The sequence below is a fragment of the Rhincodon typus genome, chromosome 16 (genome assembly GCF_021869965.1).
Source record: "Rhincodon typus isolate 14 chromosome 16, sRhiTyp1.1, whole genome shotgun sequence".
NCBI lineage: Eukaryota > Metazoa > Chordata > Chondrichthyes > Orectolobiformes > Rhincodontidae > Rhincodon > Rhincodon typus.
The window spans coordinates 38,752,569-38,779,893 of NC_063347.1; the positions used below are offsets into that span (position 1 = coordinate 38,752,569).

Sequence of the window (27,325 nt, forward strand, 5' to 3'; positions counted from 1 at the left end):
AACCCCCTTCCCCTCCCCCTTTTCTGATGAAGGGTCTAGGCCCGAAACGTCAGCCTCTCTGCTCCTATGATGCTGCTTGGCCTGCTGTGTTCATCCAGCCCTGCACCTTGTTGTCTCTGAAATATCTCTGGATTTGTTTATGATAAATGCTTCATAAGTGAGTTAAAAATTAGTATAGCATTCAAATGTAAACATTTACTATAAGGTTCACACTTTCTACAATCTCTGGATCTGCAATATTGACATACATCATACTCTTTATTACCAAACTGCTGCAAGATTAATCATTAATAGAAATATAAAGGATTAACGCTTTGTATGACTGCCCTCCGTCTACCATTGAAGCAGAACAGTTAATCTGTTCAATAACTGACAGAGAAATACAATTTGAATAGATTAAATGTTTGCTCATTGATGTCAATAATAATATGAAGTGTGTATTCTAAAACATAAATTATCTGTTAAGTTGTGTAGTATAGGATGTGAAACTCAATCTACAATGAATATCTTGGCGGTTCTTATGGTGAGTTGGTAGCATCCCTGCCTCTGAACCAAGAGGCCCAAGTTCATTTCCACCTGCTGCAGAGGGGTGTAATAACATTTCTGTTGGTTAGAAAATATCTACAATTCATAATTTGGCAACCACTTGGAAGCTAAAGTGTAACATTGTTTAAACAAAGTAGATTGCAAGAAATTCAGCTGAAAGATTGCCAGCCTTAAAGGGAATTAACAAACTATATGTTATGCAAAAAGGTCAGTGCTTTATTTTATGTCAAGCATAATACCTTTAAAAGCAGAATACTGTGCATATTGAAAATATGAAACAAACACTGAAAATGCTGGAGAAACTCAACAGTTCTGGCAGCATCTAAGGAAAGAGAAACAGAGTTTACATTTCAACTCAAGTATGAGCCTTCTTCAGAACTGATAGCTGATTATTTTGTTGATATGCTAAGTATTGCTGTTGGCTGTGGAATATATTTAGGCTTTCCCTTTATTGTAAAGTTATATATGCAAACTTTAACAGTCAAGGCCAGTTTTATAGAATATAAATTCAAATAAGTACTGTCTATTTACATTTCATAGAACAAAGAGACAGACTTTGATGTGTAACATAATTTCTGCCGCTTCTTTTGTGAAACTATTTCCTTCCCACTCTTAATCTTTCACATCCTGACATGCCTTATTCTCAAATCAGAGGCTGTTGACAATGGCTTTAGTGTTAGTATGCATGTGACAAATGTGTTCAATTCATTACAATTTTTAAAATAATCAAGTTGTAATTTGACATCTTACGTTAATAGAGCCCCCTTCGTGTTTTTGTGATGTATTAAGTGATAAGTTTCTTTTCTGAGCTACAGCTAATAAAGTAATTTTTTACTGTTGACAGTCACTGTAATTTATTTCCTTTCCCGTTTAGATGGAGGTACATGTGAAGTCATAGCAGCACACAGATGCTGTAACAAGAATCGAATTGAAGAACGATCACAGACTGTTAAGTGTTCCTGTCTGCCAGGGAAAGTAGCTGGGACAACCAGAGCCAAACCATCTTGTGTTGATGGCAAGTAAATTAAATCAATAGTAATTTAATTTAAAAATTGCAGACACAAATGTGTTAAATGTAATGCTAGTCAGATTTCAAGCAACGTAATCTGTTCAGTGGTCTTTTTGATTAAATTGCAGCCTAATACTTATGAATTAGCAACATAGTTGAATCTTCAGCCTTTGTAATTAATCATATAAACACTGACCTCTGAAGGAGTAAACAACAAAACCTAATAAGATAATTCATTTATATTTGATGTGCATCACAGCTGAAACAGAGTAACTTACTTTACACAAAATTAACTGCTGTTGCCGTGTCTCCTCACTTTGAACCACTCTTTAGCAAACCCAATGTTTAAAGTTCATTTCAATTTACAGGGAAATGAATCTATATTGCAGAAATGTAAAAATGGTCCAATACTATTACCTTGAGTGCTGGCATATCCAAAGGACAAGGTGTTGATCTAGGAGATGTTTTGCTCATGTTGGGCTGCATCCTGCTGGAGCAACACATTTTGCATAAGCAGCGATGCAATACAGAAAATATAATTTGTGTCGTGACTTGCTGGAAGTACAAGGCATAGTGAGGGCAATCAGGATCTTGGTGAACATTGTGACCAGCTGTCCATTTAACCAATGAGTTATTAAGGTTGAAGGGAAGATGAGAAACACTGGACAAATGAGGCAATTTTTTGCCAAAACAAATTCAGAGAGGTAAATAAAGAGTGGGAAAGAAAGATCGAATTTGAGGAGAGAAAAGTTGAGACAACATGCGTTTAAATTGGGATAGATTGGTTTTGCATTGTAAAACAGCCCGTTTGCTGCTAAATATGAGCTCTAACATGCTGTGATAAGTTCAATAGTCAATTAATGTAAAATCCAGCAATTTCTTAAAAATATTGGTGGAGCAAGGGTGAGAGAGAGTGGGGGAGAGGTGAGTGCTATGGCTGATAGTGTTTTTCCAAGGCAAATAGTTGAGTGGTGTAAATCGACCATCAAGTTGTGGGGAGTCTCAACTCATGCCTCTTCCCCTAATCTTGCTGTTGAATCTGCACATAGTAACAGTGAGTCTCATGAACACAATTTTTGCTTTTCCAGAACATTTTGGATCATAAAGCATTGTCCGCTTTAAAGATGTGATAAATCTATATGGTTGGCTGGAAGAATCTTTCTGCTGTCTCTTTTTTACTACTCAATTAGATTCCAGCTTTTACATTGAATTAATTTTAGTCTGTTTTTTTCAATTTGATAATACAAGAAATATTTACATGGTCTTCATCCATGCAAAAACAAGTAAGGGGTAGGTTAGCTCAGTTGGCTGAATGGGTTGGTTTGTGGTGCACAGTATGCCAACACAGTACAGATTCAATTCCTATGCTAACTGTGGACACTTTGGACCCCTTGCCTTCTCAGCCTCATCTCTCAATAGAAATATGGTGACTCTCAGGTTAAACACAGCATCAGCCTTCGCTATCTCTAAGGAGCAAGCAGCTTAGGGCCCTCTGGGACTATGATGACTTTTCATACAAACAACAAGCACACCATTTTTTGACAAGTAAAGCTGTTCTACAATGAGCAATAATAATGATACTTGTAAAACAATATTTATTACCATAAAATACTGTATGAATTGCAAATGAATCAATGGGTGTTGTAAAATTTGCCTGCCAAGTTCTTGAGTCAGCTGGCATCTCCCTCCTGTCAGCAATAACCAATAATGTAAACAAGCAACATGCTTCCACATTACCATCCTGTTAGCTATTCTGTAAACTTATTGAACAATGATCTGTCTCAGGTATTGACAGGTACAATCAATTCATCTGATACCATTACATTGTGATCTTCAAGCATTTTACATAATACAAACACAAAGGTGGAGCTGTGGAGTACTGTGGGAGGTGTTGGCCTGATGGTATTGTTGCTGGACTGTTAATCCAGAGCCCCAGATAATGTTCTGGTGGACCTGCGTTCGAATCCTACCACAGTAGATGGTGGAATTTGAATTCAATAAATATCTGCAATTAAGAATCTAAAAATAATCATGAATCTGTTGTTGATTGTCAGGGGAAAAAAAAAACATCTGGCTCACTAGTGTCCTTTAGGGAAGGAAACTGCCATCCTTACCTGGTCTGGCCTACAAGTGACTCCAGACCCCCAGCAATGTGGTTGACTCTTAACTGCCCTCTGAGCAATTAGGGATGGGCAATAGATGCTGCGTAGCCAGTGATGCCCTCATCCCATGAATGAACAAAAGAAAGTGAACATTTCTTAAAATATTGCCTGGTACAATTAGTTTTTTTTATTTCACAGGGAATGAACATATGGAGAGGTTAATATAGTCAAATAGTGTGACTTGTAATAGGAGAAATAATAAACATTTTATGGTTCCCCACACCAGTGGATTTTTTATTTAATTTAAATTGCACAAAATAATTGCAAGCTGCCAATTCTTCCATTGTTCTTTTGATCTTGGCTATAGCTTTTCCTTTTACTTTTCTGTTTGAAAACCCTGACAGCTTTTGTAAGTTTTGATTGACATTACTGATTGTGACTACATTTCTCCTAACACACCCCAACAGTACCATCAGCGACTGAAGATCGTAAGATGCTTATCCATTGTCAAAATAAACTAATGTGGGAGCAATTTACTGCAAATGTTGCAATCTGTACTGAAAACAACAAATGCTGGAGATCACAGCAGGTCAGACAGCAATCCCTGTATAGTAGAGCAATTTAACATAGCCAATCCACCTAACCTGCACATCTTTGGACTGTGCAAGGAAACCAGAGGACCCGGAGGAAACCCACACAGACACGGGGGAGAGTGTGCTAACTGCACAAAGGCAGTTGCCTGAAGGTGGAATTGAGCCTGGGACCCTAGTGCTATGAGGCAGCAGTGCTAACCACTGAGCCACCGTGCCACATAATTAGGTGTGGCTAACACTGAAGCAAATGCCTTCTGATATTCCTCCACTGAAAGTTTGTGTGCTTCTTCAACAAGTGAGTCCGTGGAGCAAACGAGCTGCTAAAATTCGGTATGAACTTCCGACAAAAACCATACAGTCCCACGAATCATGGTACTTCCTCTTCATCGATGGTATGGGAAACTCCCCAATAGCCTTTGTTTTCACAACTCCTGTAGGACCATTTGTCCACGTCCAATGACATGGCACAGGAACGTGAAATGGACTTTTGCAAACTCACTCTTATCTGGGTTTATCACCAGCCCACCTACCAAAGTCAACTGAACAATTCCAGTAGATATTCCAAATGTTCTTTCCACTTGTGACTAAAAATCACCAGATCATCAATGTATACCACACAATTGGGTAATTGGTTAGTCTTTGAAATGTGGCTGACACATTTTTCATACCAAATGGCATGACTTTAAACTGGTACAGTCCATTCAGTGTCACAAAAGCCGAAATTTCCTTCGCTCTTTCGAATACAGATACCTGCCAGTATCCTCTGAGTAGGTCCAACTTAGAAATACAAGTTGCTTGTCCCACCTTTCCAACAGGATATCAATCAGATTTTGTGACTGCATTGACTTTGTGATAGTCCACACAATCATTGGGTACCATATGGTTTTGGCACCATTACTATGGGTGAGCTCAATTCGCTGCAACTCACTTTGATTATATTTAACTTTGAGCATGCATACAATATCTTATTGAACTTGTGCCAACTTGAGGGTGAAGTCTAAGGGTATTGCTTAATTAGAACAGCATTTTCTATGTTTATATCATGCATAATCAGATTAGCACTTTCCATCTTATTCCCACATATCTTCCCATTCTTCCAGGTCATTTCAATGTTCCTCTGGAAGGTAACTCAATAATTTATCCCAATTTTTGATAACTTCCTCATTGTCCAAATTAATTTGATGTATGTGCAATTCAAAATCCTCCGAACTTGATCATTCACTCTGTGTTGTAACCAGTAGCACATTCTCCTTTTGCTTTCCTTCCCTATCAAAATACCTTTTGAACATATTTCTTTGTATCTTTCTTTCTTTATTTTTATCTGGCATTTTTATCAAATAATTCACCTAACTCAATTTCCTTTCAATTTGATAAGGCCCACTCAACCTTGCTTTTAAAGGTTCACCTATTAATGGGAGTAACACTAACAATTTACCTCCACTAGCAAAATTTCAAATTTTTGATTTCTTATCTGCTCCCTAATTCATTATATGCTATGCTACTTTCAAATGCTGTCTAGCCAACTCACCCGCTTTATGTAATCTTTCCCTAAAATTTGACACATAGTCTAAATATGTTACCTCTGAACTCTGACACCCCGATTTCTCCTCAATTAAGTTCACTGGTCCTCTCACCTCATGCCCAAAAACTAATTCAAATGGACTGAACTTAGTTGATTCATTAGGTGTATCCCTAATTGCAAAAAGTACAAATGGAATTCCTTTATCCCAGTCATCTGGATAGTCTGGACTAGAAGCCCTCACAATAGTCTTAAAAGTTTGATAGCATTGTCCTAATGCTCCTACGATCCTGAATGGTACGCAGTGGATTTGAATTGTTTTATTTCGAAGCTATCCATAACTTTCTTGAATAATTTTGAAATAAAATTTTACTTTTGATCTGATTACATCTCTGTGGGTAAACTGTATCTAGTAAAAAATAATTGAGTATCTCTTCCTTCTAGCTGTGATATTGCATAATGGAATTGCCTTTGGAAATCTAGTAGATACATCCATTGTGGTCAACAAATACTGATTCTTACTTGTTTTGTTTTAGGTAGGGTGCTATGTAATTAATTAAGATTCTTGTAAAATGTTCCTAAAATGTGGGAATTGGTATTAAAGGTGCTGGTTTTATTGCTGCTTGAGACTTTCCAACTACCTGACATGCATGACATGACCAGCAAAAGTCAACAACATCCTTATACAGTCCAGGCCAATAAAAATATTTTTTGTATTTTGGCTTGAGTTTTCCTTACTCCCAAATGACCTCCCACTGGTAATTGATGTGCTACCCACAACACCTCCATTCTGTTACCCACTGGCACTACCACTTGATGAACTACTGCCCATTTATCATCCACCTGAATATGTGATGGCCTCTATTTCTTCACCAAGACATTGTTTTTATGATAGTAACATTCTGGGATACAGTCAGATTCTTCTTCTGTGCATGCTTTTTGATATAACTGCTTTACATTTTCATCTTTCCTGATTTCTTTGAACTAAAAATATCCACTTTGTTCTCCACCTCTTCTTATTTTTTTCTTAACCATTTGACCAAATGTAGTTTAAGATAGTTGAACTTCAATTTCCTCAGGTTTAATCTTTGATTTCTTCTGTTTCCACATGCGGCTTTGTGACCTTGTTATCACACAGTCAAGAAAAATCCCAGGATATACTTCCTACAACACCTCAGTTGCCTAATTTTGCACTGGCTTTTCAACCACAGTAGGCATCACTCCCACCTGTGATCCAGCCTTATTACTACCCAGGATAAATTTTATTTCCAGAACAAAGAATTTCTCTATTATTCTGACCACCACTTCATAACTTTTCACCAGACTGTTCAACCTCACTTCAGAAAATGGAACACTGCTCTTCTCATCATAAATTCCACATTTTATCGCCTTTTCTGGTAATACTCCTTCCGAATTACATATCTCCTCATCTATCTCCATCAAATATTGTCATGTTCCCATACCTCTTAAAATTTTAATTTCTTTACCTACTCCTCCTGGCATACATGAGTAAACCTTAATCAAGCAAGTGAATTCTTTAAAGAGATCTGGCACTTTCTTATCATCCAACCACTGATCAGGTTCAATATTCCTTTACAGCTTTTTAGCTTTCCCTCTGCTTTCCTTTACCTCTTCAATAAAACTCACTGGCTTGACCCGTTTTCCCACATCCGTCTTCCCACTGCTTTTTCTAAACCACCAACACTGCAACTTCATGTAGCCTACTTTATTACAGTGAAGGCACCTGAGCTTTTTTATTTTTCTTTCCCCCTCATGGGTTTCCTTTTTACCCTGTGGGAAACTATCTTCAATGAGATCTTCTTTTCCCTTACCATCTCGGGATTTCTCTTTTCCTCAATTTCTATCCCTCACAGATAAAAATTGATGTTGGAAGCCAAACTTTGATCTATGAGCCAGCTCATACTCTTCGGCCACTTCCGCTGCTAATCTTGCAGTTTTAACTCTCTGCTCTTGCACATGAGTTCTCACTACTTCAGGAAGTGAATTTTTAAACTTCTCCAAAATAATTGTCTGTCTAAGAGTGTCATATGTTTGATCTATTTTCAATGTCCTTATCCACCTATAAAAATGACTTTGTTTGATCCTTTCAAACTCAATGTACATCTGACAAGGCTCCCTCCTTAGATTCCTAAGATTTTATCTGTGGGGCTGGCACTAGCTCATATGCACTTAAGATGTTCTAAGGAAGGGTCACTGGACACAAAACGTTAACTCTGATTTCTCTCCAGAAATGCTGCCAGACCTGCTGAACTTTTCCAGCAATTTCTGCCTTTGTTTCTGATTTACAGCATCCACAGTTTTCTCAGTTTTTATTTTGCACTTAAGATGGTATTTTCACCTCATCATACTCCCTAGATATCTCATGTGATAATGATGCAAATACCTCACTAGTTCTACCTACCAAATTTGTTTGGATCAACAATACCCACATGGTCATTGTCCATTTCATTTGTTTAGCCACTTTCTCAAATGAAATGAAAAAGCTTCTACATCATTCTCGTTGAGTGTAGGTGACACTTGGACATATTTAAACAGATCCCCACCAGGCTTTCCACGATGGGATTGCTCTTAATCACTGTTCTCATCACTGCTCCTACCTTTCTCCTCTACCTGTGCCATTTTAAATTGACTTTGTGTTTTCAGTTCTAACCTCCAAAGTTCAAAAACTCTCATTTTCTCCCATTCTTCTGTCTCTTTCGCCCTTTCTTCTGCTGGGGCCATCCTTTCCTTGTCTTTTTGTTCTACCAGGGCTATTCTTTCCCTTTCATTTTCCCTCTGCTTTTAATTGTAATTCAAACGGTCTTATTTCCTTTTCTCTTGCCATTGCCTGTAATTCAAGCTGTTTTATTTGCAATTGAATTTTAGCCATTCCCAATGATTCTCATTAAATTCCTGGCAATTGTAAGTGCTGCACTATTGCCACAATTATTTCCCCTTTTCTCTCAGATACAGACAACTCCAACTTCAACTTGTTGATCAATTCCGAAAGTTTTGCTTGGCTTACTTTCTGTAAAACACCTGAAGTGACTTCTTCCACCCCCAGCAAAGTCTTAGTGACTGAAGGAGCCATTATTAGACAAAGCACACCCTGTTTAAACCAACCGAATATAACACCCAAAATAAAAAACACCAACATTCATCACTCACTGCCTTTCAGTCCAATAATCCTAAACCCAACGTGGAATTACAGATTTATATTCCAACAAGAGCCCCTACTTTGTTATGGACAAGACTAAACCCCTCAAAACATGTCAAGGAGATTGCCTAAACCATAACTTTTTCTTATTTTAAACCCAAGTGCCAGGCTTTGTGTTCTGAATGCAATTCAATTGGTCAAACTATCAGGCTTGAAGCAAAACACACTTTATTTATACACAATAATTAAAATACAGACAAAATGAAAGGAAAAGAATTGGCTTAACTGTAACTATGTTGAAGTACTTGACAAAATAATAAATTACTCATTAATATTTCCAATATAGCAACATCCCATAAGCACACCCATGGCAAAGGAAAATTCAGTAAAATAGATTGTCTCACATGCAATTCTAGCCACCAGAAAGATAACCCCCGCTTTTAGCTGTAACAGTGAGTGGAATAAGAGCTTCCACATCCAGCCTTGAGATGCCAACAACTGCTGAAAGTGAAAATGAAAAATCCTGGTCCTGTGCAAGGTTGACCCCACCCATTCAGGCTGCTTCTCTTGTTCCAATGTTTAAAAAAAACCTAAAGCCTCACAATCTGTTCACTTTATTGGCTTGAAGCAGACAGCTCATTACTCTGAAATAACCTCTGTAGAAATAAATACCAGGACAAAAAACACCTCTTAAAGCCATAGTATCATCACAATGTCTAGCCAAGATAACAGATCACATCATCCAAAAGACAACATTTCCAACAGTGCAGTACTTCTTCAGTATTGAACTGGAGCATCAGCTTCGATCTGTGTGCTTAAATTCCTGTAGTAGGACCTGACTCCACAACTGAGTAAGTTGCGGCTAGGCCATAAGATGGATGATGATAAAAGGGGATACAGAAGTAGAAACTCTGCACAAATTACTCCCACTTATTGCATTTTTTCCTCTATCCACTACTCGTCAGTCAGTACCACGTATGCTTCCTCCTTGTCCAGGGGCTGAGACTGCTACTGTACTATTTTTGCAGGGCCCTTAGATACTCCAACACACGGGATTATCGACAAAGAGTATCTAAAAAGTCCACATTTGGATCTGGGCTGCCTACCTCTGGCCCTGTTGAAAGCACAAAGTTTGTGCTGTGTTGGAATTTTTTAAATGCATGTAAAACGTCTTCCTTTGCACCAGTTTCCAGTGTTTCATCCCTAACTGAAGGATAGCATCTGACATCTTCGTTCACTTGTTGAATGGGAAGATATGAAATGATGGGGGATCAATGGGGAAAGTGGCCGGCTGGTTGTTTACTGATTACTTTGTGTCTGTGGGTTTTCGATTTACAGACTGGTGAGGAAATGACTTTGGATGTAATTGTTACATTGGCTTACTGGTAGCGAGTAACTGAATATTACAGTTATAAGGAACTCAGATTTGTGGCTTCACAGTCTCTGATTATGTGTGGTCACTTATTTTTTTTCTAGGAAATTGCAAATGTCTGGAATCACCAGATGCCACAATCTTAACCTTTGGCATCTCTGTTTATACATTCTCTACACTTTCTATGACCTCAACTAGTCTGTCACCTCCTTCTTTGCTCATCACCTGCAGGACTGAGGCTCCGAAAGTTTGTGTTTTCAAATGAACCTGTAGGACTATAGCTTGGTGTCTTGTGATTTCTGACCTTGTCCACCCCAGCCCAACACCAGCACCTCCACACCAATGGGAAGTAATAAAGCCACAGTGACTAGCAAGTATTTGCTGCTGCTGTGTTTCTGAATGTTAATTAACCTCATGAATTGCCTTTCAGTCCTTTCACAATGGTTGTAGCGGCAAGTTCCAGAGAGCCTTGGAAGCACATTCACATGCTGTTAAATTTAGAAGTTAATTAAAATATCTTTGCAATCCAGAAATGTCAACTTCATCATTGACCCACATTTCCAAAGTTGGTGACACACACACACACACAGCCACATGTGCCTGAAATAAACCTAAAAGTTAAACATAGGGTATAGCTTCCATCCAGCTTTCATGTTTTAGTTTTTGCATCTAAATCTACACAATGTTCAATGTCAAGATAGCCCTCAATGCATTTGTACAAGCTTTGACAGTCAGATACTCATTTACAACACAACAGACGGTATTAATTGTGTTTCGTCCATTAAGCAGGGGAATATTTTATGGAGTTAATGTTCCAATTAACTAAGTGGGAATAGACTGTCATACCCAAAATGTACATTTTACTGAAATATTGAAGATCACCAATTCTCTATGGGGGAGAAATGTAGATGGTTGCATACAAATTATTGTATTTTTTCTGACGTTATATTCCTAAGTAGGACCGTATGGAGATTTTTTAATGCGCTTTCTGAGCTTCAATTACCTCTGAACCAGCCTATAATACCAGCTGCTGCATAATTGCTGGTTTAGATTGGGATCTAAACAACGTATGTTTCCTAGTTGACATAACAAATAATTGTGATTCTCTGTGCTGTTCTAGTCAAGTAAAGTCTTGGTGTTACAATACTAGTAAAATTGACAGCAACAGCTTACACTGATCTACTATTACTGTTAAAGAACATCTTAAAACGTGGAGAAAATCTAAGTGGAAAAATGAAGAAATTTTGTCAGGGTATGCCAAGGTACTCTATATGAAACAGTGAAGAGTTAAAACTTCTCAGGGATTTTACAATTCTCCTCACATAGCTCCAGTAGGATGCTGACATAGCCTGTAGCAAAATGGCATACATGATACTTCTGCCTTTCCCCTTTGGGTTCCATGGGTCTTGAACTAGAATAATGGAAGATGATCACTAGAACTGCAAATGGAATTTCAAATATACCCTATTCCCCTGGACTTACAATTATGTTTCTGAACGTACTTATGAGATTTATATTGACTTAGGTACAAAGGGTGAAATGCAAAAGCAGAGTTTTAAAAGATAGCTTTTATTTCTCAGGAGGCGTTTAAAGATGGTGAAGTGGATTTAAAACAGAATTCAAGAGGATAAAGTCTGTTTCTGATGATGTAGCTAAAGGAAGAAGGAATGACCAATAATCTGGAATCTGTCAACGATAGTTTCATTAAGATGATCCTCGTATGGAGGGATTGTCTTATGAGCAAAGGTTAAACAGGTTGGGATTCTACTCATTGAAATTTAGAAGAATGAGTGGTGAATTCATTGAAACATATAATATTCTTAAGGGGCTTGACAGGGTAAGTACTGCAAAGATGTCTGCCCTCGTGGGAGAGTCTCAACTCAGAATTAAAGGGCACCAATTTAAGACTGAGATGAGAAGGAATTTCTTCTCTGAGGGAGGTGTGTCTTGAGAACTCATTGCCACAGAGAGCTGTGGGGATAGAATCCTTGTGTGTATTTAAGGCTGAGATAGATTCTTGATCAGTTGGGGAATCAAGTGTTATAGAGAACAGGCAGGAAAGTGGAAGTGCGGAACATCAGTGAATGACACAGAATGCTTAAGGAGCCAAATACCCGACTCCTGTTCCTATTTCTTATGGATTTATACAATGTGTACTTGCATATTTTGAAGGAAAGATAATATAGTTAGCAAGAAATGAGACTTGGGACAATTTACAGCCAACAACAAGGGGCTTGAAATTGAATCATTGGGGTATTTGAAGTCATTCCTGCTGAGTTATAATTCAGTTGGAGTTTTTTGAAGAAGAGAAGTAGAAGGGCGAAACTAAGATTTTGAGAAATCGATCCTTGAAGTGCTGACGGAATGGATTTGTGTTTCACCAGTAAGGGGATATGAAACGGTGTAAGCAGTTAAGAGTATTATAGATGATAGAATGTGGTTCCAGGAACAGCTCAGACATGAGGTAAAAATACTTAGATTGAAAAGAAAAAGCACCAGGTTTTTATAGATTGAGTTTAAATAGGAAGCCAAAGTGTTTGGATTGGAGCCAGAGACATGTCAGTGCACCACAGAGAGATCTATCCCGGAGCAGTTTTGCACAAATACTGAATAGTTTTTGATACAGCCACAGATGTAGTTTTACTGGGTTTTTTTTGCTGTCTCCATAGTTTTATTGTCAGCACACAATATGTTTAATTCAGGTAGCCTCTTTTCTAAAATACTGATACAGGTTTCCAAAGGTAAAAACTGAAATGGTATCAGGAACGTCAATGCTGGACACAAGATTCTGCTAAGTGGGAGAGACAGTTTACTTTAGGGAACAAAGTTTGGTGTACGAGCCACAGGAATGGCTCTGCATGGGTAAGAGGCATGTCCAGTGACATCTAAAGTTCAGTCAGGGGTGACGGTCCTGGAGAAGCATGTGGACCATATGAAAGCTACAAACTCACGGACGGTGCAGGAGCGAAGTGTGCGCCAGCTCTTCGACAGCCTTTCAGAATGTTCAGTAACCCATGTGTTCTCCCTGTCCATCAAGCATTGAAGATATCTTGGAATCTGAAATGGACATGGTCGATATCGTCGCCTCAACACCTTTGCTGCCTGAAGAAGAGAATGAATTTCTTCTGAGATGCCCCGGGTGCAAGAGGCAAGCCACTGCGTGTTACACACCACGGAATCATAGGCAGAGTTGGAGGAATCTGACCTGGTGCTAAAATGCTCCCGGAGGAGCTACAAAAAAAAGAACCAGCCTACGTCCTTGGACTTAGAGGGGGAAGGATGTAGTGATTGTAATACGTTCAGTCAGAATATCAGTTCCCTGATTGGGGCTGTTAATATTCTATGACGTCCATCTGGCTGACCTCGTCACAATTACTTAAAAAATATTTTCATTTGTGAAAGGAATACATTAATATTCCTTCCAGACGCATATACTGAAGAGTTTGCATATTTTTGCATATTAGCTAGGTATTAAATCTCTCATAATAGTTTGTGCATTCAGTTTATAGGTATAAGACTATTAGGCAATTATTTATTTATTTGGCAATTTTGTGCTATTCATGTGTCTAGAAGTTAATTATAAAAGACATTTTATACCTGTCACTCTACTTTCAAGAAGAAAGCCAAAGCTGATCTACTTAAATTTTGCAACGACACATAAACAAATGACAAGGATAAAATTTATCATGTGTCCTGTCTTTAGAAATAGAGTTAGAGTTTCACTCCATTGCTAATTTTGCTAATTCCTTTTAAAATAGTTCATTTAGATAAGTTCCTACTCTTTGGCTTCCACTGGAAAAGATGCACATGATACATATTTGAGAGTCTGCATTACAGTTGTAGAAAATATAAAGTGCATAAATGGTATGAAACAGATGAAGTCAGCACACAGAAAGTAAGGAAGCTGAGATAAAAGCCGAGTGGGCAAAGCGATGTATGGTGACTACTATAGTAATGGGAAAGTAGTTCATGAGACACAGGCATCCTGCAGTGAATGTCCAAGTGAGTTCTCCTGTTAGTCTGCCGTAACGTGGATTGTAAGTGTGCAGAGGCCCTGTAACTCGCATCATTTGACTGGAATTCTGTAACTCTTCAACTGGAACAACAGTAAATGAACAAGAATTCCACAGAACTTCACTCTACTCTGTGGGTCCAAGTACATGGCTTTGATATCAAGGTTTTCAGTTAGGTTCCTCTGAGGAAATGTAGAACTGGAAAACCATACCTTGGAGTATCATTATCACATTGTGAATGATTATATATGTATGGTACACACCACCATCAAGAATGTCAACATTTACCACATCTACTTATGCTTAACTTACAGTTAAGACAGCAAGATAACATTTTAAGTTCTCATGCTGCCATTAAAAGTTTGGACTCAGAAATGACTTTGGAATATTAACAAGTTGTAGTTTGTTAAGAATGTTGGGTACACCATGGCTTTGTAGTAATGTTTATAAGGCAACCCAGAAAGGCATAATACAACTTTCAGTGAAATCTGGTTTTAGGTGAATATCAGTAACATGTACTAATCAGATAGGCCTTCAATCAATTTCTTCCCCAAAATGCACAAAGAATCAATTTGCAATAAGACCCTTATTTATCAGCAGAGTGCAATTGTATTTTCTTTGTAATCCCTTCCAATGATCCTTTTACAATTGTGCAAGTGTGTGTTATGCAAATACCTGTTGCAGTGATTTTATCTGTTCAATTAATTGTTACACATTCAAACTTTTTTTATTTTCATTACTGCGGTCAGGTATCCAGTAGCAGAAATGTCTTGGAGACTTAGCCATGAGTAGTTAAAAGCTACTCTTTTGGGTGACATTACAATTGTTGTTGACTTCGATTCTGTAAAATGTGAAAATACTGGATACACCTGCCCACCTTTAGCAGTTGTCATTATAAACATTGGAGTTATTGAAAAAGCTCAGCAGTCTACCAGCAGCAGCAATGGAGAGAGAAATGGAGGTGACATTACGAATCCAATTTGACTCTTCGATTCTGATACGTTAACTGTGTTTCTCTCACCGTAAATGTTGCTCTACCTACTGAGATTTTCAGACACTCTGTTTTTATTTTAGACCTGCAGTTTCAGCCAAATATACCTCTGCTTAAATATTTCTGAAGGTATGTCTATTGTGTACCCTCCGCTAGGAGTGTAGTCATGGAAATAGCAATCTTTTCAAATAATAAGTGAAAAGAGAAAGAATAATAATATTAGCTGTGAGTTTGTGAAAGGCCTATGACTTCCCATATTCCTACTTTCTGATCCCACCCTCCACCACCCCGAGTTTGGATATTTTATTCATGTAGCAATTAAATACCAAATGTCAAGGTCATTTTTGTGGCTCCATTTGTTCCTGTCCTTATAGCTGTATCCTCTTGTCAGGTATAAGTTATAAGTATGTTGAATTTGGAAGTTCAACAACAGTGACAAGAATATCCTCCTTCTGCAATCCTCATGAACACTGAAGATGCTGTTGTCAGAAAAGTCTGCATCCTGTCCAGTGTTACACAAGTACTGAGCCAACAAGTGCCTGAGTTTCCAGCCTGCTAGTAGCTTGTGCTGGAAATCAGCTTAGTGCTCCTACCTTTCAAGATTTATGTATGACATTAGGAACATATTTCTGTGCCAGCCACAAAGTGTGCCCTGCAGCAGCAAGGATACACAAGTGTCAACTAGCTGAAAGCCTGTATAAATGCTTTATATCCTGCTTCAATGAAATAGCACCAAGGTGAGAGTGAACTCTTGTTGACATTCATCATAATGGCATGGACTAAAAGTAATCCAGAAAATTTCTTGTGTGTTTGCTCCTACAACCTTTGAAAGATTGCATTGACTTGCTTTCCCACCACCACACCGGTAATTTTTAACCAGCTGCTGATTGCCATGTGCTCCTCACCCCTGAAAACATAGAATATCTTCTACCACTGTACTTTGCAGAACTGCAACCAAATATAGCACTGCTCTCTTTGCTATAATACTGAAGTGCTGTCAGGAAAATTGAAATACTGCACTGGGCAGAAATTTACATGGGATGCAGGGGGTAGACTTGACTGTTGCACTTGACTGGTTTGCTTTGCTGTTACTTTACAGCAACTCAGCTGTTAATCGGTTTAAGGTAGGACTCTTAAAAAAAATTATTCATAGGATGTGGGCATCACTGGCTGGGTCAGCCTTTATTGCCCATTACTAGTTGACCTTGAGAAGGTGGTGGTGAGCTGCCTTCTTGAACCACTGTAGTCCATGTGCTGTAGATTCACAAAGTGTTAAAGAGGGACTTCTGGGATTTTGACCTACCGATATTGAAGGAACAATGAAGTATTTCCAAATCAGGATGGTGTGCATCTGGAGGGGAATTTGCAAATGGTGGTATTCCCATATATTTGCTGCCTTTGTCCTTCTAGACAGTACACCAAGATCTAGGTCACCCATAAATATCAGGAACAGCAAGGGCTCTAACACTGACCTTCGGTAAACTTCTGGGGAGGCAATGACCTGCTGGCATTATTGCTAGATTATTGACCTAAAAACTCAGTTAATGTTTTGGGGTCCCAGGTTCAATCCCAGCCACAGCAGATGCTGAAACTTGAAATCAATTAAAAAATCTGGAATTAAGAATCCACTTCAGAATTGTCAGGAAAAAAAACCATCTGGTTCCCTAATATCCTTCAGGGAAGATACTGTCTGTGCTTCTTTGCTCTTGTCCTTTATTCCCCAATTAATTAAGCCTTGTTAAATGCTACATGCTTTATTAACCACCCTGTAAATCTGCCCTACTACCTTCACTGACTTATACACCGATACACCAAAGTCCTTCTGTTCTGAATGCTACTTTAAAACTGAACCTATTGTCTCCCTGCAATTTTCCTTCCAAAATGAATCACTTCACATTTCTCTGCATTGAATTTCCTCCACCATTCATTGTCCACCCACTCCACCACCTGAATATGTCCTTTTAAAATTCTGCACAATCCTTGTCATTGCAGTTCACAATACTTCCAAGTTTTGTGTTGTCTATCAATTTTGAAATTGTGCCCTGGACGCCAAGATCTAGGTCATTCATAAATAACAGTAAAAGCAAGGGCCAGAAACTCAGCTAAGGTTCTGGGGAACCTGGTTCGAATCCTGCCACGGCAGATGATGGAATTTGAATTCAATAAAAAATTTAAGCATCAACTGATTGTTGATGAATGGTATCACCATTGTTAAATCCCAAACTATCAACACCCTGGTTATCATTAACCAAAAACTCAACTGGACTCACCACATAAACTCAGTGGCTGCAAGAGCAGATCAGAGGCTAGGAATACTGTGGCTAATAACTCACCATCTAACTCCCCAAAACCTGTCCACCATCTACAAGGCATACATTAAGAACATGTCGGAATGCTCCTCAATATTTATCTCAATAAGTACATCTCCAGCAACACTCAAGAAGCTTGACACCATCCAGGACAAAGCAGCCCACTTGATTGGCATTGTAAGCACCCACTCACTCCATTTCTGATGTTCAGTAGCAGCAGCGTGTACTATCTAAATGATGCACTGCAGAAATTCACCAAAGATCCATTGACAGCACCTTCTAAAGTCACAACCACTTCCATCTAGAAGAACGAGGGCAGTAGATACATGAGAACACCACCACCTGCAAGTTCCCCTCGTAGCCATTCACCATATTGACTTGGAAATATATTGCTGGCCCTTCACTGTCACTGGGTCAAATTCCTGAAACTTCCTTCTTAACTTTGATCTTGACATCAAAGTTGTAACACTTCATGCAGGACTCACATCTCCAGCTACAAAAATACCAATTTACCTAACTATTGAATCTCCAATCACTATTATTCTTCCAGTTGTCTTTGTGCTTCCCTGAACAGCTGAACCAAACTTGGTATCATGGAAATAAAACAAAGAACTGTGGATGCTGGAGATCTGAAACAAACAAGTCATGGGCCTAGTTCATGCTGAACATCTGCAAGGACCGTCACTTCCATCAGTACCAGAACTGAAGACTGGTTAGTGAGTGAGATGTACTCAGGGAGTTTATACTTTAGCTATGTGGTACTTCTTGACTGTGTAATTGTCATTCCTTACCTCTTTCCTGTCATTCTGTTCAGCTGTGGAGTGATCACATTCTGTAAGTGTGCTATTCATAGAGCTTTAACCTCAAGGATGCACCGTGGTGAAGGAAGCTGCCACTTAATCTCTGAAACCAATAACTGGAGTTACTACAATTGATGACATTTCATGCACGTATCCTGGAGTTTTTACACAGCGCAGGATGTGAACACTAGAGTCCCTGCCTTTCCACTATATCTATTGGATAACAAATCTTGCTCCTACTTTTTATTCTTACAACTATGAATAAACCTTACCATTAAAAAAAGATGAGCTACTTATTTCCCTTTAGTTCGCATCACTTAAATCTAGGGAGCTAACTGAATGCTTCACTTAATTTCCGAAATAACTTTACTTTCCCAATAGCCCATTTTCAATACATAAACATGGTAAACTCACATTATCTGCAAAAAACAATGACAGCTCTTTTCTTGATTAATATATTTTGCATCACATCCAACAACACAGCAAGATTGGAAATTTAGCTTGCACAAGATAAAAGCTCCATGCTGCAAATATGTTTTATTTATGGTCTCAATATCTAGTTGGGAAAAGAAAGCAATAAAAAATAAAACAGAATTTAACTTTCTGAGCATCCATCTTAAGCTTCCATGTATTTCTGTTCCAATGTTATGTTTATTGTTTGTTATCCCCCCTCCCCTTCTCAAGTTAGTAACTCATTCTGAGGTAAAGTTACAGGAGTGACAACAGTTTTCCCAATCTATTCCTAATAAATAGCCGACAGTATTCGGTTCATGCATGCTTGTACCTACACGCAAATACTTTCCAATAAGTGTCACCTGGTAGGAAGCAGAACATCCCAAATTGATTTCATCATCGCACCCCTCCCACTGTTTTTGTTGCCTTTTTTAAACTGCTGCCTACTTGGATCGATTAAATCAAGACAGACCATGGATAAATCATCTTTGTTTGTATAGTTTAGTTCCATCCTGCAGAACACTGTTACCAAATTATTTATCAGGAAAGCACTGGGCAGATGATATGGATGCACACTGCTGACAGAATGTCTGATCCACTGGCAGCAATTACTGGGAAACTGCAGGTGTTGCAATGCATAATTTTCCATCCGGTTTTCATCACTTGGTATTCTGTAAAAATCTAGAAGAATGTTGTTTTAATGTTGTCACTTATTTTACTTTATTGGGCCATGCACTGACCCTGTAAGTTACCATGGGAACTCATTGATTCTCTTTGTTATTGCTATTGTTAAATTAATATTTTTCAAAAAGAATTGCTCTTTGTTTTTAAAAATTTCATTCCTTGATTTTCATCTCTCAATCTTTCTCTCAGTCAATAACATCTGTTCTGAATTTTCATCTTTCAATCTGTCTCTTGGTCAATAAATAACAACTGGTCTGATTTTCTTTTCTGCGTCAATAATGTCGGTCTGATTTTGTTCCCTCAATCTCTCTTGCTCCATCAATAAATAACGTCAGCCTCGGTTTTCTTCCCTCAATTATTCTCATCAATCAATAATGTGTGTTGGGAATTAATTCTGCAGCCGATAATAACCTTCCAAAATCTCATCGAATTAACCTTTACAGGTAAGTCTGGACAGTGAACTTCACGAGACCGTCAAACTGAGACTGTCATTTCAGTTGAACTCAGTAGTGCCCTAATCCCAGCATCTACATATGTCCACCCCTAACTTTTATAAGGGTGACTGGAGAGTAATTAGGATTTGATGATGCTTTCCTTCCACAATGGCAAAATTATCAAAATCAGTTCTGCTGTCCCAACAATAACTAATAGACTCAACAAACGTAGACTGAAGATCAAGCAAGATCCTGCATAACTCAGTGCCTAAGCATCTGAGGATAGATGGTTGTCTTTAGAAATTGCTTCACCTGAATTCATGTTAGTTTTTAGGTTTCCATGACTATTCCATCAACTGTAATAAATGTAAATTATAGAGCGATGAGAGGGGCCCTCCTTGTAATCTCAAAATAGATTGCCAATACATAAGTCTGTATACCAGAGAATATTTCCTGAAAGAAAGATATGCCCATGCTGCTTTTAGACTTGAACAATGAGAGGAATCAAATATCCTCTTTCATGTACTGCATTGAAACTTTCCTGCAAAAGCATTCATCTAGACATAGATTATTTTGCATTCTCATTATTAATGCGCTTCCTCAAAATGTCTTAACTATCTCCTAGCTATGTATCACTGTTGAAACTTTCCACAACATGCCAATACAAGAACAGGTTCCATCTGCTTAAATGTAGTACATTCACATGCCCAATATACTGAATACAATGATTATGCTGTTGATGAGGAAAAAGCAAGAATAATGATCTAAAAACAATGCAACTTACATCAGCTCAGCATCCTTCGTCGATTTCCAACATTAATATTGTCAGCTTTTACTAAGCACAAATCATGACAGCATCTGAGAGCTTTGTAGTCACTTCAGAACTTCTATAGTATTGCTCTACAGATGATTTATCTGTTTCTGAGACACTTATTGTGAAGTTAGCAGTCGGTTTGTTACACTAGTTACAATTTTGAGGTTTGTATGATTATTTTCTTTTGGAACTCTATCTTTAAATTTAGAGTATGTGAAGGGGATCATGTAACTTGTTCTGAAATCTGCCTGACATTATATCTGAGTGGTTTGATTGTAGATGTTAAAGAAAGGCTCAAATAGTTTTACTAGAAAGAAGATGTAAGATAAAAATTCTTGAAGACAATGGCAGCGATCTCTGAAATCACAATGGAGAAACTCTGAGACACCCAAAGTCACAAGAAGATGTTGTTGCAATGGGGTGTCAACAGTTTACTCTAAACTGCTTATAACTTTTAAGAGGAAAGAGAGTTGGGAACAACGAAAGCTACTTAGAATTTCTATCTAGTTATATGGCTCAGGTGTTCCATGTTGTAATGGGAAAATAGGGCAGAGGAAGCTATTTTTGAGATCAGGTTTCTGATCACCTTACAAATCAATGACTATTGTAAACACTAATAGTTTTTTATGGTCAGCAATGTGTTTACTAATGATAGATTTAAGAAATGCTCTGAAGGAATTCAGGAGGAAACTTTCTGAAGGCATCACTGAAAGTTAGTACTCAGTGAAATGGGGATATCGGAACTTATGCTGGAAGTAAGCGTGTGCAGTTTGCTATAAGGACAGTAAACCTGTGAAGAGTTGATATGTGATAAATCTAAAAGAGGAAGGCTCCTCACTGGACTTGAAAACAAAAATTGCCTACAAAACTAAAATAGTGTTGAGCCAAAAATATTTTTGGTCATTTGTACAGTACAGGTTTTAAAATGTCAAATGATACGGTGTCATCCTTTCAGCTATCAGCTGGAAGTTCAGATTTATTTTTAAATGTGTACTTCTCTTCAGAGATTGTGACATACTGAAGATCCATAGATACTTGAAGATGGTAAGTCATATTTCGAATCAAAATTATTGGATCTACATGCACCAAGTTGTAATGATATTTATCATTTGATTTAAGCTGCTGTAATGTAACACATTCCTGATTCATTCTGGGCAAGTATTGTTGCAGAGATGCAAGCTTTAAGTGAAGTTCTTCACATTCTTTGCCTCTTTTCTCAAAAACGACTCAGACTAACATCTTATTTACTCTGCAACATTGGAAAGTTAAACACAATTTCTTAATTCACATCTTGCACCATAGATTAGAAAGTATATTACGGAATTAAAATACAATGTGTGATTTCCTAAAGTAACTGGGACAGCGGACCAAATTTATTTTTGGTTGCTCTGTCAAATCTAATAACAGAATTCTTTTCTTTTTCTTCAGTTGTTTGAATTCTCTTTTACATCTCTTGCTTCTTATGATAGTTAAATCCTGTTTTCTTACTGGGTGAGTGCTCACATTTTTAGACTGTGATATCTTAATGGAAACCTTACAGTACATCAAAATGAGCGGTCATTGATGAGTTGTCAAAATATTCCACAAATTACTGCAAAATTAAAAGATACACCAAAAAAAATCTAACAAACCTGCACTATGCATTCAAGTTATCAATGATGGGAGCATAGTACTGGGCAGACAAACTTAGAACCTTTAGCATGCAAAGAACTTGTTCCTGTGACAAACTGGTTTATAGAAATGTTAATTAAGCATTTATATATAATCATTAAAAGTTCAAGTATAAAAGGTTACTTAGCATAAAATAATGCCTCAAGTGGCTGTCATAATTAAATAAATGAGTTATACAGAGCCAGATATTTTAATAGATGATTTTAATGAGGATAGACGCAGAAGATTTTTTAATTAAGCAAGAGCACACTGCTTTCAGTCAGAATCAAAAAATGATTTTAATGATTTTAATGAAATGTAACATTCTTTTGTAGTGTCCCCTGTGCATTAATCTTATCTGACTTATAATAGGATGTTCAAAACACTTTTCCAACTTTGATAGAAATTTTACTCCATTTTATACCTTTGGCCATCACTTAACAAGACCTCATGTGTATAATTTCTCAGGTTGTACTGTACCACCATAAGGTTGTATGGTTATGGCAAGGGTTCCACTTTCAGCTTATATTTTCCTCTGTTTGCTGTTGTTAACAAGGAAAAGAAATTAATATGAGGCAGAAATCACTAATGTTTGCAAAACAAAACAGACAAAAAGGTACCTATGTGTTTTGTATATCAATATTTAGGTTTGTGCTTTTGATTTGTAGAAATGGGGAATAAAATGTATGCCAGAAAAAATATAATATCTAGTCTTACATGAAATATGTTCTCTTTGAAAATGCCCTGTAGTTCAATTCTCATGGTCTAATTCACATTTTTCGTAACTTTTATCTCTTAATGTCAGGTTTATATTCTCCCTTAGTCTGTACCGTAAAGCAGTTCAGTTCATTGACTGATTTTTCATTTATATCATTACAATTTTATATGTAGGCGAGTGAGATTCAACAAACTGAATTCATCAATCACTTGAAAGTATGCTACATATATGCTGGTTGACCTGCTGAGTATTTCCAGTATTGCCCATTTTTAGTTTGGCTTGAAATGTACACTGCTTTACTACACATCTAGTTTCAGAAGTTAAACAAAACAGGTTATTTAAATTTCCCTTTCTAGGCACATGTTTCTTGTTTGATGGCCTGGGCATATATATTTGCAATGTATAAAAAGCAACTTATCAATGTACTTATTAATTCTAAATTATTCAAATCACAAACACTAGCAAATTGTAATTCATTTTGTTCCAAAATGTAGAAGTCTGCTTCCACAATTAATCTTTAAAAAGTGCTGTAATCAATTTTTTTGGAGTAAAAGAATGTGATTTTAAATCCAACAAGTCACTTCCTTATCCCTCTCATTTTGCCCTAGCCCAGATAACCAGAGATTTCTTGCCTGATATTATTAATGTGCTGTCTATATGAATAATGAGCATGCTTTGTGAATTGCTTTGCACCCCTGGGAATATCTATGAGCCCTAGTGAAGCATCACAAGTAACAGTGAAAGAGATCCACATTTTTTTACCTGTTTAAATCTAGATAAATGCATTTTCAAAGCCGATATTGTTTCCTCACTGTTTTCTTCTGTTACTCCAAAGTACTCCTACAATGCAAAACCCAACAATATTTTATTTTTAATTGAGATTTCTGTGAAGCACTCTACATTATTATGCTATGACTCATTACTAGCTGTTACTTAATAAAAGTAGTTTATTACTAATGGATTTTTTTTTCTACAACATTGATGATCAGCTACAATGTTACATAACTAGAATATAGACTGAGATTTTCATCATAGTTAAGAAGTTTAAAATTTAAGATGTATAGGATACATGAGTAATTTTACATTATTCAACTGAATATATACTTTTAATAATTCAAATTATTAATAAAACCATTTCATTTGCCATTCTAGACGATCATATTTTACTCCAGCTAGATTCCTTCACTCAATAATGATGTTTATCTCCTTAAAAATATGTGGTAAAGCTACAGCTGACAATCCAAAATAGTATAGGGTGATGATGGCTGTATATCTTCAGAGGTGTTTGTAATGATGATAATATTCATAGCACTCTCTTATCATTAGAATAAAATTGTTTAAAAGTAATTTCTCCAAGATGTTCCAATGTTTCCTGCTTTAGTAATCATTTACTGCTGTTTTGCACCTAAAATCAAACTATTTATTCCATTTTTGAGCTTGTGGCTTGAAGAGGGCAATGGGAATCAGGAAATCCATAGGGTTTGTTCATCTGCCTTGGGGAAGAGTGGTTCCAGAAGTGCAATCTTTATTGTGAGGTGGGTTGCAGGCAGACCAGCCGACCCAGGGAAAAAGGTGGATGCAGCCTTGTGGCTGCGGATGCCAAGGTGAGATGATTTAGAAGTCTGTCTTAGTGCTATGGCACTTTATCCCAGTTCTAGTGAGAAACATTTTCTAACTAATAGTCCTCATACTCAATAACACTGCCAGTGCCTCATCCATGCCACCTTAAGCCCTTCCATTCATGTCTCCCGGTCCCTAATACCAGGTAATGCACTCCCTCCACTCACACCCATATGTTCCCTCACGTTCCCATGATATGCTATGGAACTTCTTGGCCTATACACCAGCTATACACTGTATAGTAGTAATGAATCCTTTAGGATGTATTTTACAAAACCTTACTTGTTTTAAAAGTCAGTGATTCATTCATTTCTGCATATTTATTATAAAAGAAAACTCCATTTACTGTTAGCCAATAGAAGTATCAATCATCCAGACTATCTAAAGTATCAAAAACAGAAACAGCAAGTACTTAAAACAAATGTTGTAATAGAAGATATCAAAGCGCCAGAACTATCAATCAAACAATGTTTTCCCTGATGTTCTGTGATTTCAACAGATTAATGGATTTCTGGGCTCTCATCCAATTTAATGATCACTCAATTATTGGAATGAGAAATGTCTGACCTTTTGTGGAATATTAGCTTTTTGGTTATGTAATCCTGGCCATTGGAATATTTGTTTTGGCCTTTGCCTGACCTTCTCCATAGTCTTTTGGTTCACTTTGTGATTGCATAATCTAGCAATGTCATGTTTGTAATGAGTATTTCATGCACTTAATGCACAAATGCTGAGAACATTTTGGTTATTTCATACAAATGCTTGGCCTACAATCTTACTGGTAATAGAGGGAAAAATGAGGAAAGACTAATGTTTCTAACCAGTTGAAATCTAATAATTTCACCCATTTGAAGTGGCCTAGAAGCATTTGCATTTCACTGTAGATCAGATCGTAAGAAGTGCTATACTTTTCTGGCCCCTCACACAGCAGGGACTTTGCAGCTTTGCCCTTCAATGTATACATGAGTTCTTGCTACATAAGAATTTGAGACCGTTTTATTCATCTACTTTCAATCCTGCAATTAAGTGGCAGACCTTGAAACAATTTTAGCAGATTGAAAGCCTTAACTGCACTAACCAAGGGTTAAAAAAAATGTTGAATTATTCACAAAAGTAGTGTTGAACAATCCAGTGGGAAGACTTCCTAAAATTGAATGTTCCTGATCAGAGAGATATGTTGCCAAAGAGTTTCTCCTTGCTCTCATCAGAACCAATGCAAGAATGTTAAATTTCAAAGATCACATCAGATTGTACTACAGGAGAAAAGGGACTGCTTGGTTGGCAAGTTGACTCAAATTGGCCAAGGCATTGCTATGGAGAATTCAATGGGGAACGATAGGATTTCAAAACTCCTGGATTATAAAAAAAACAGAAGTTTGAACATATTGGAGTTGGTATTGGAATCAATTATTAAGGAAGTAATAGCAGAACATTTGGCAAGTCATAATCTAATCAAGCAGAGCCAGGATGGCTTTATGAAAGGGAAATCACATCTGACTAGCTTATTAGAATTTTCTGAGGAAGTCTCACCCAATGTGGATGTAGATGTGTTGTAGGTGAACTTCTGGAAAGCACTCAACAAAGTACCTCACAAAAAGATAAGTCACAAAATAAGAGCCCACGGTTGGAGTTAGTACATGGATAGAGAATTGGCTCAAGAGCAGGAGACAACGAGTCTAGATGCTCTATGAAATGGTCTACGAAAGGGTCCTGACCCAAAACGTCATCTTTCCTGCTCCTCTGACGCTGCCTGGCCTACTGTGTTCCTCCAGCTCCACACTGTGTTGTCTCTGACTCCAGCATCTGTAGTTGTTGCGATCTCTCTGTCTAACAGCTGCCTTTTTCAACTTCTTCTATTTGTAGGCTGTAAGATGATTTAAAACAGAAATTTGATAACCGGATGGACTTTTTTGTCATTACTTTAAATATTCTTCACATAACACCTATTCAAATCCCATCAGTAGGAATGAAATTCAAGCACTTCTATAGTTTCACCAAGTCTCTAAAAGAAGCTTTTTTGGATTGTTTAGGCTGTTCATTAGGTTTGAAGCAGCAATTGTTAATTCTCTCAAGGTCAGAGTGATCCTGTTTGACAATTTTTTCTGACTGCCCCCCACCCACCCCTCAATTTGCTTCTTTATTTGTTTCTTGGTACTGTTACAAGGTTATCTTGGTTATACTTTTCTGTTGTTCTAGTCTTTTTGCTGACAGAGAAAAAGTTTTTACAAGTATGTTTATCAAAACCTGTCTCTATGCCCAAGGCTGACTGACTACAGAAATCTAATTAAAATTTCCAGTGTCTAATACATTAAAACTAGTATTATTGTATGAATATATGTATCTACACTAATATGTAATTATAATTAGTTAAAAAGCCTCGTCTGAGTGGGTCAAACGTTCCCTTTCTATTCCGTATAAAAATTGGAAATTTCAAATCAAATGATTTTCATCTGAGCTGCCTTGTCAGTGTCTTCCTGCCTACATTCTAGCTCCATCTTACTAAGATTCAGAGGCATTTTGTTGTCTATAGTGAAGGCCATG

At 37.4% G+C, this 27,325-nt stretch overlaps 1 protein-coding gene across 1 annotated transcript in view; it reads left to right on the plus strand.

Annotated features, from left to right (window-relative positions):
* The window catches only part of LOC125485143 (chemokine-like protein TAFA-1), a 444,634-nt gene that overhangs the window by 325,212 nt on the left and 92,097 nt on the right, over nt 1-27,325 (plus strand). Inside the window, 1 exon segment of the mRNA XM_048606578.1 lies at nt 1,421-1,561. Within this exon segment, the coding sequence (XP_048462535.1) occupies nt 1,421-1,561 (141 nt within the window).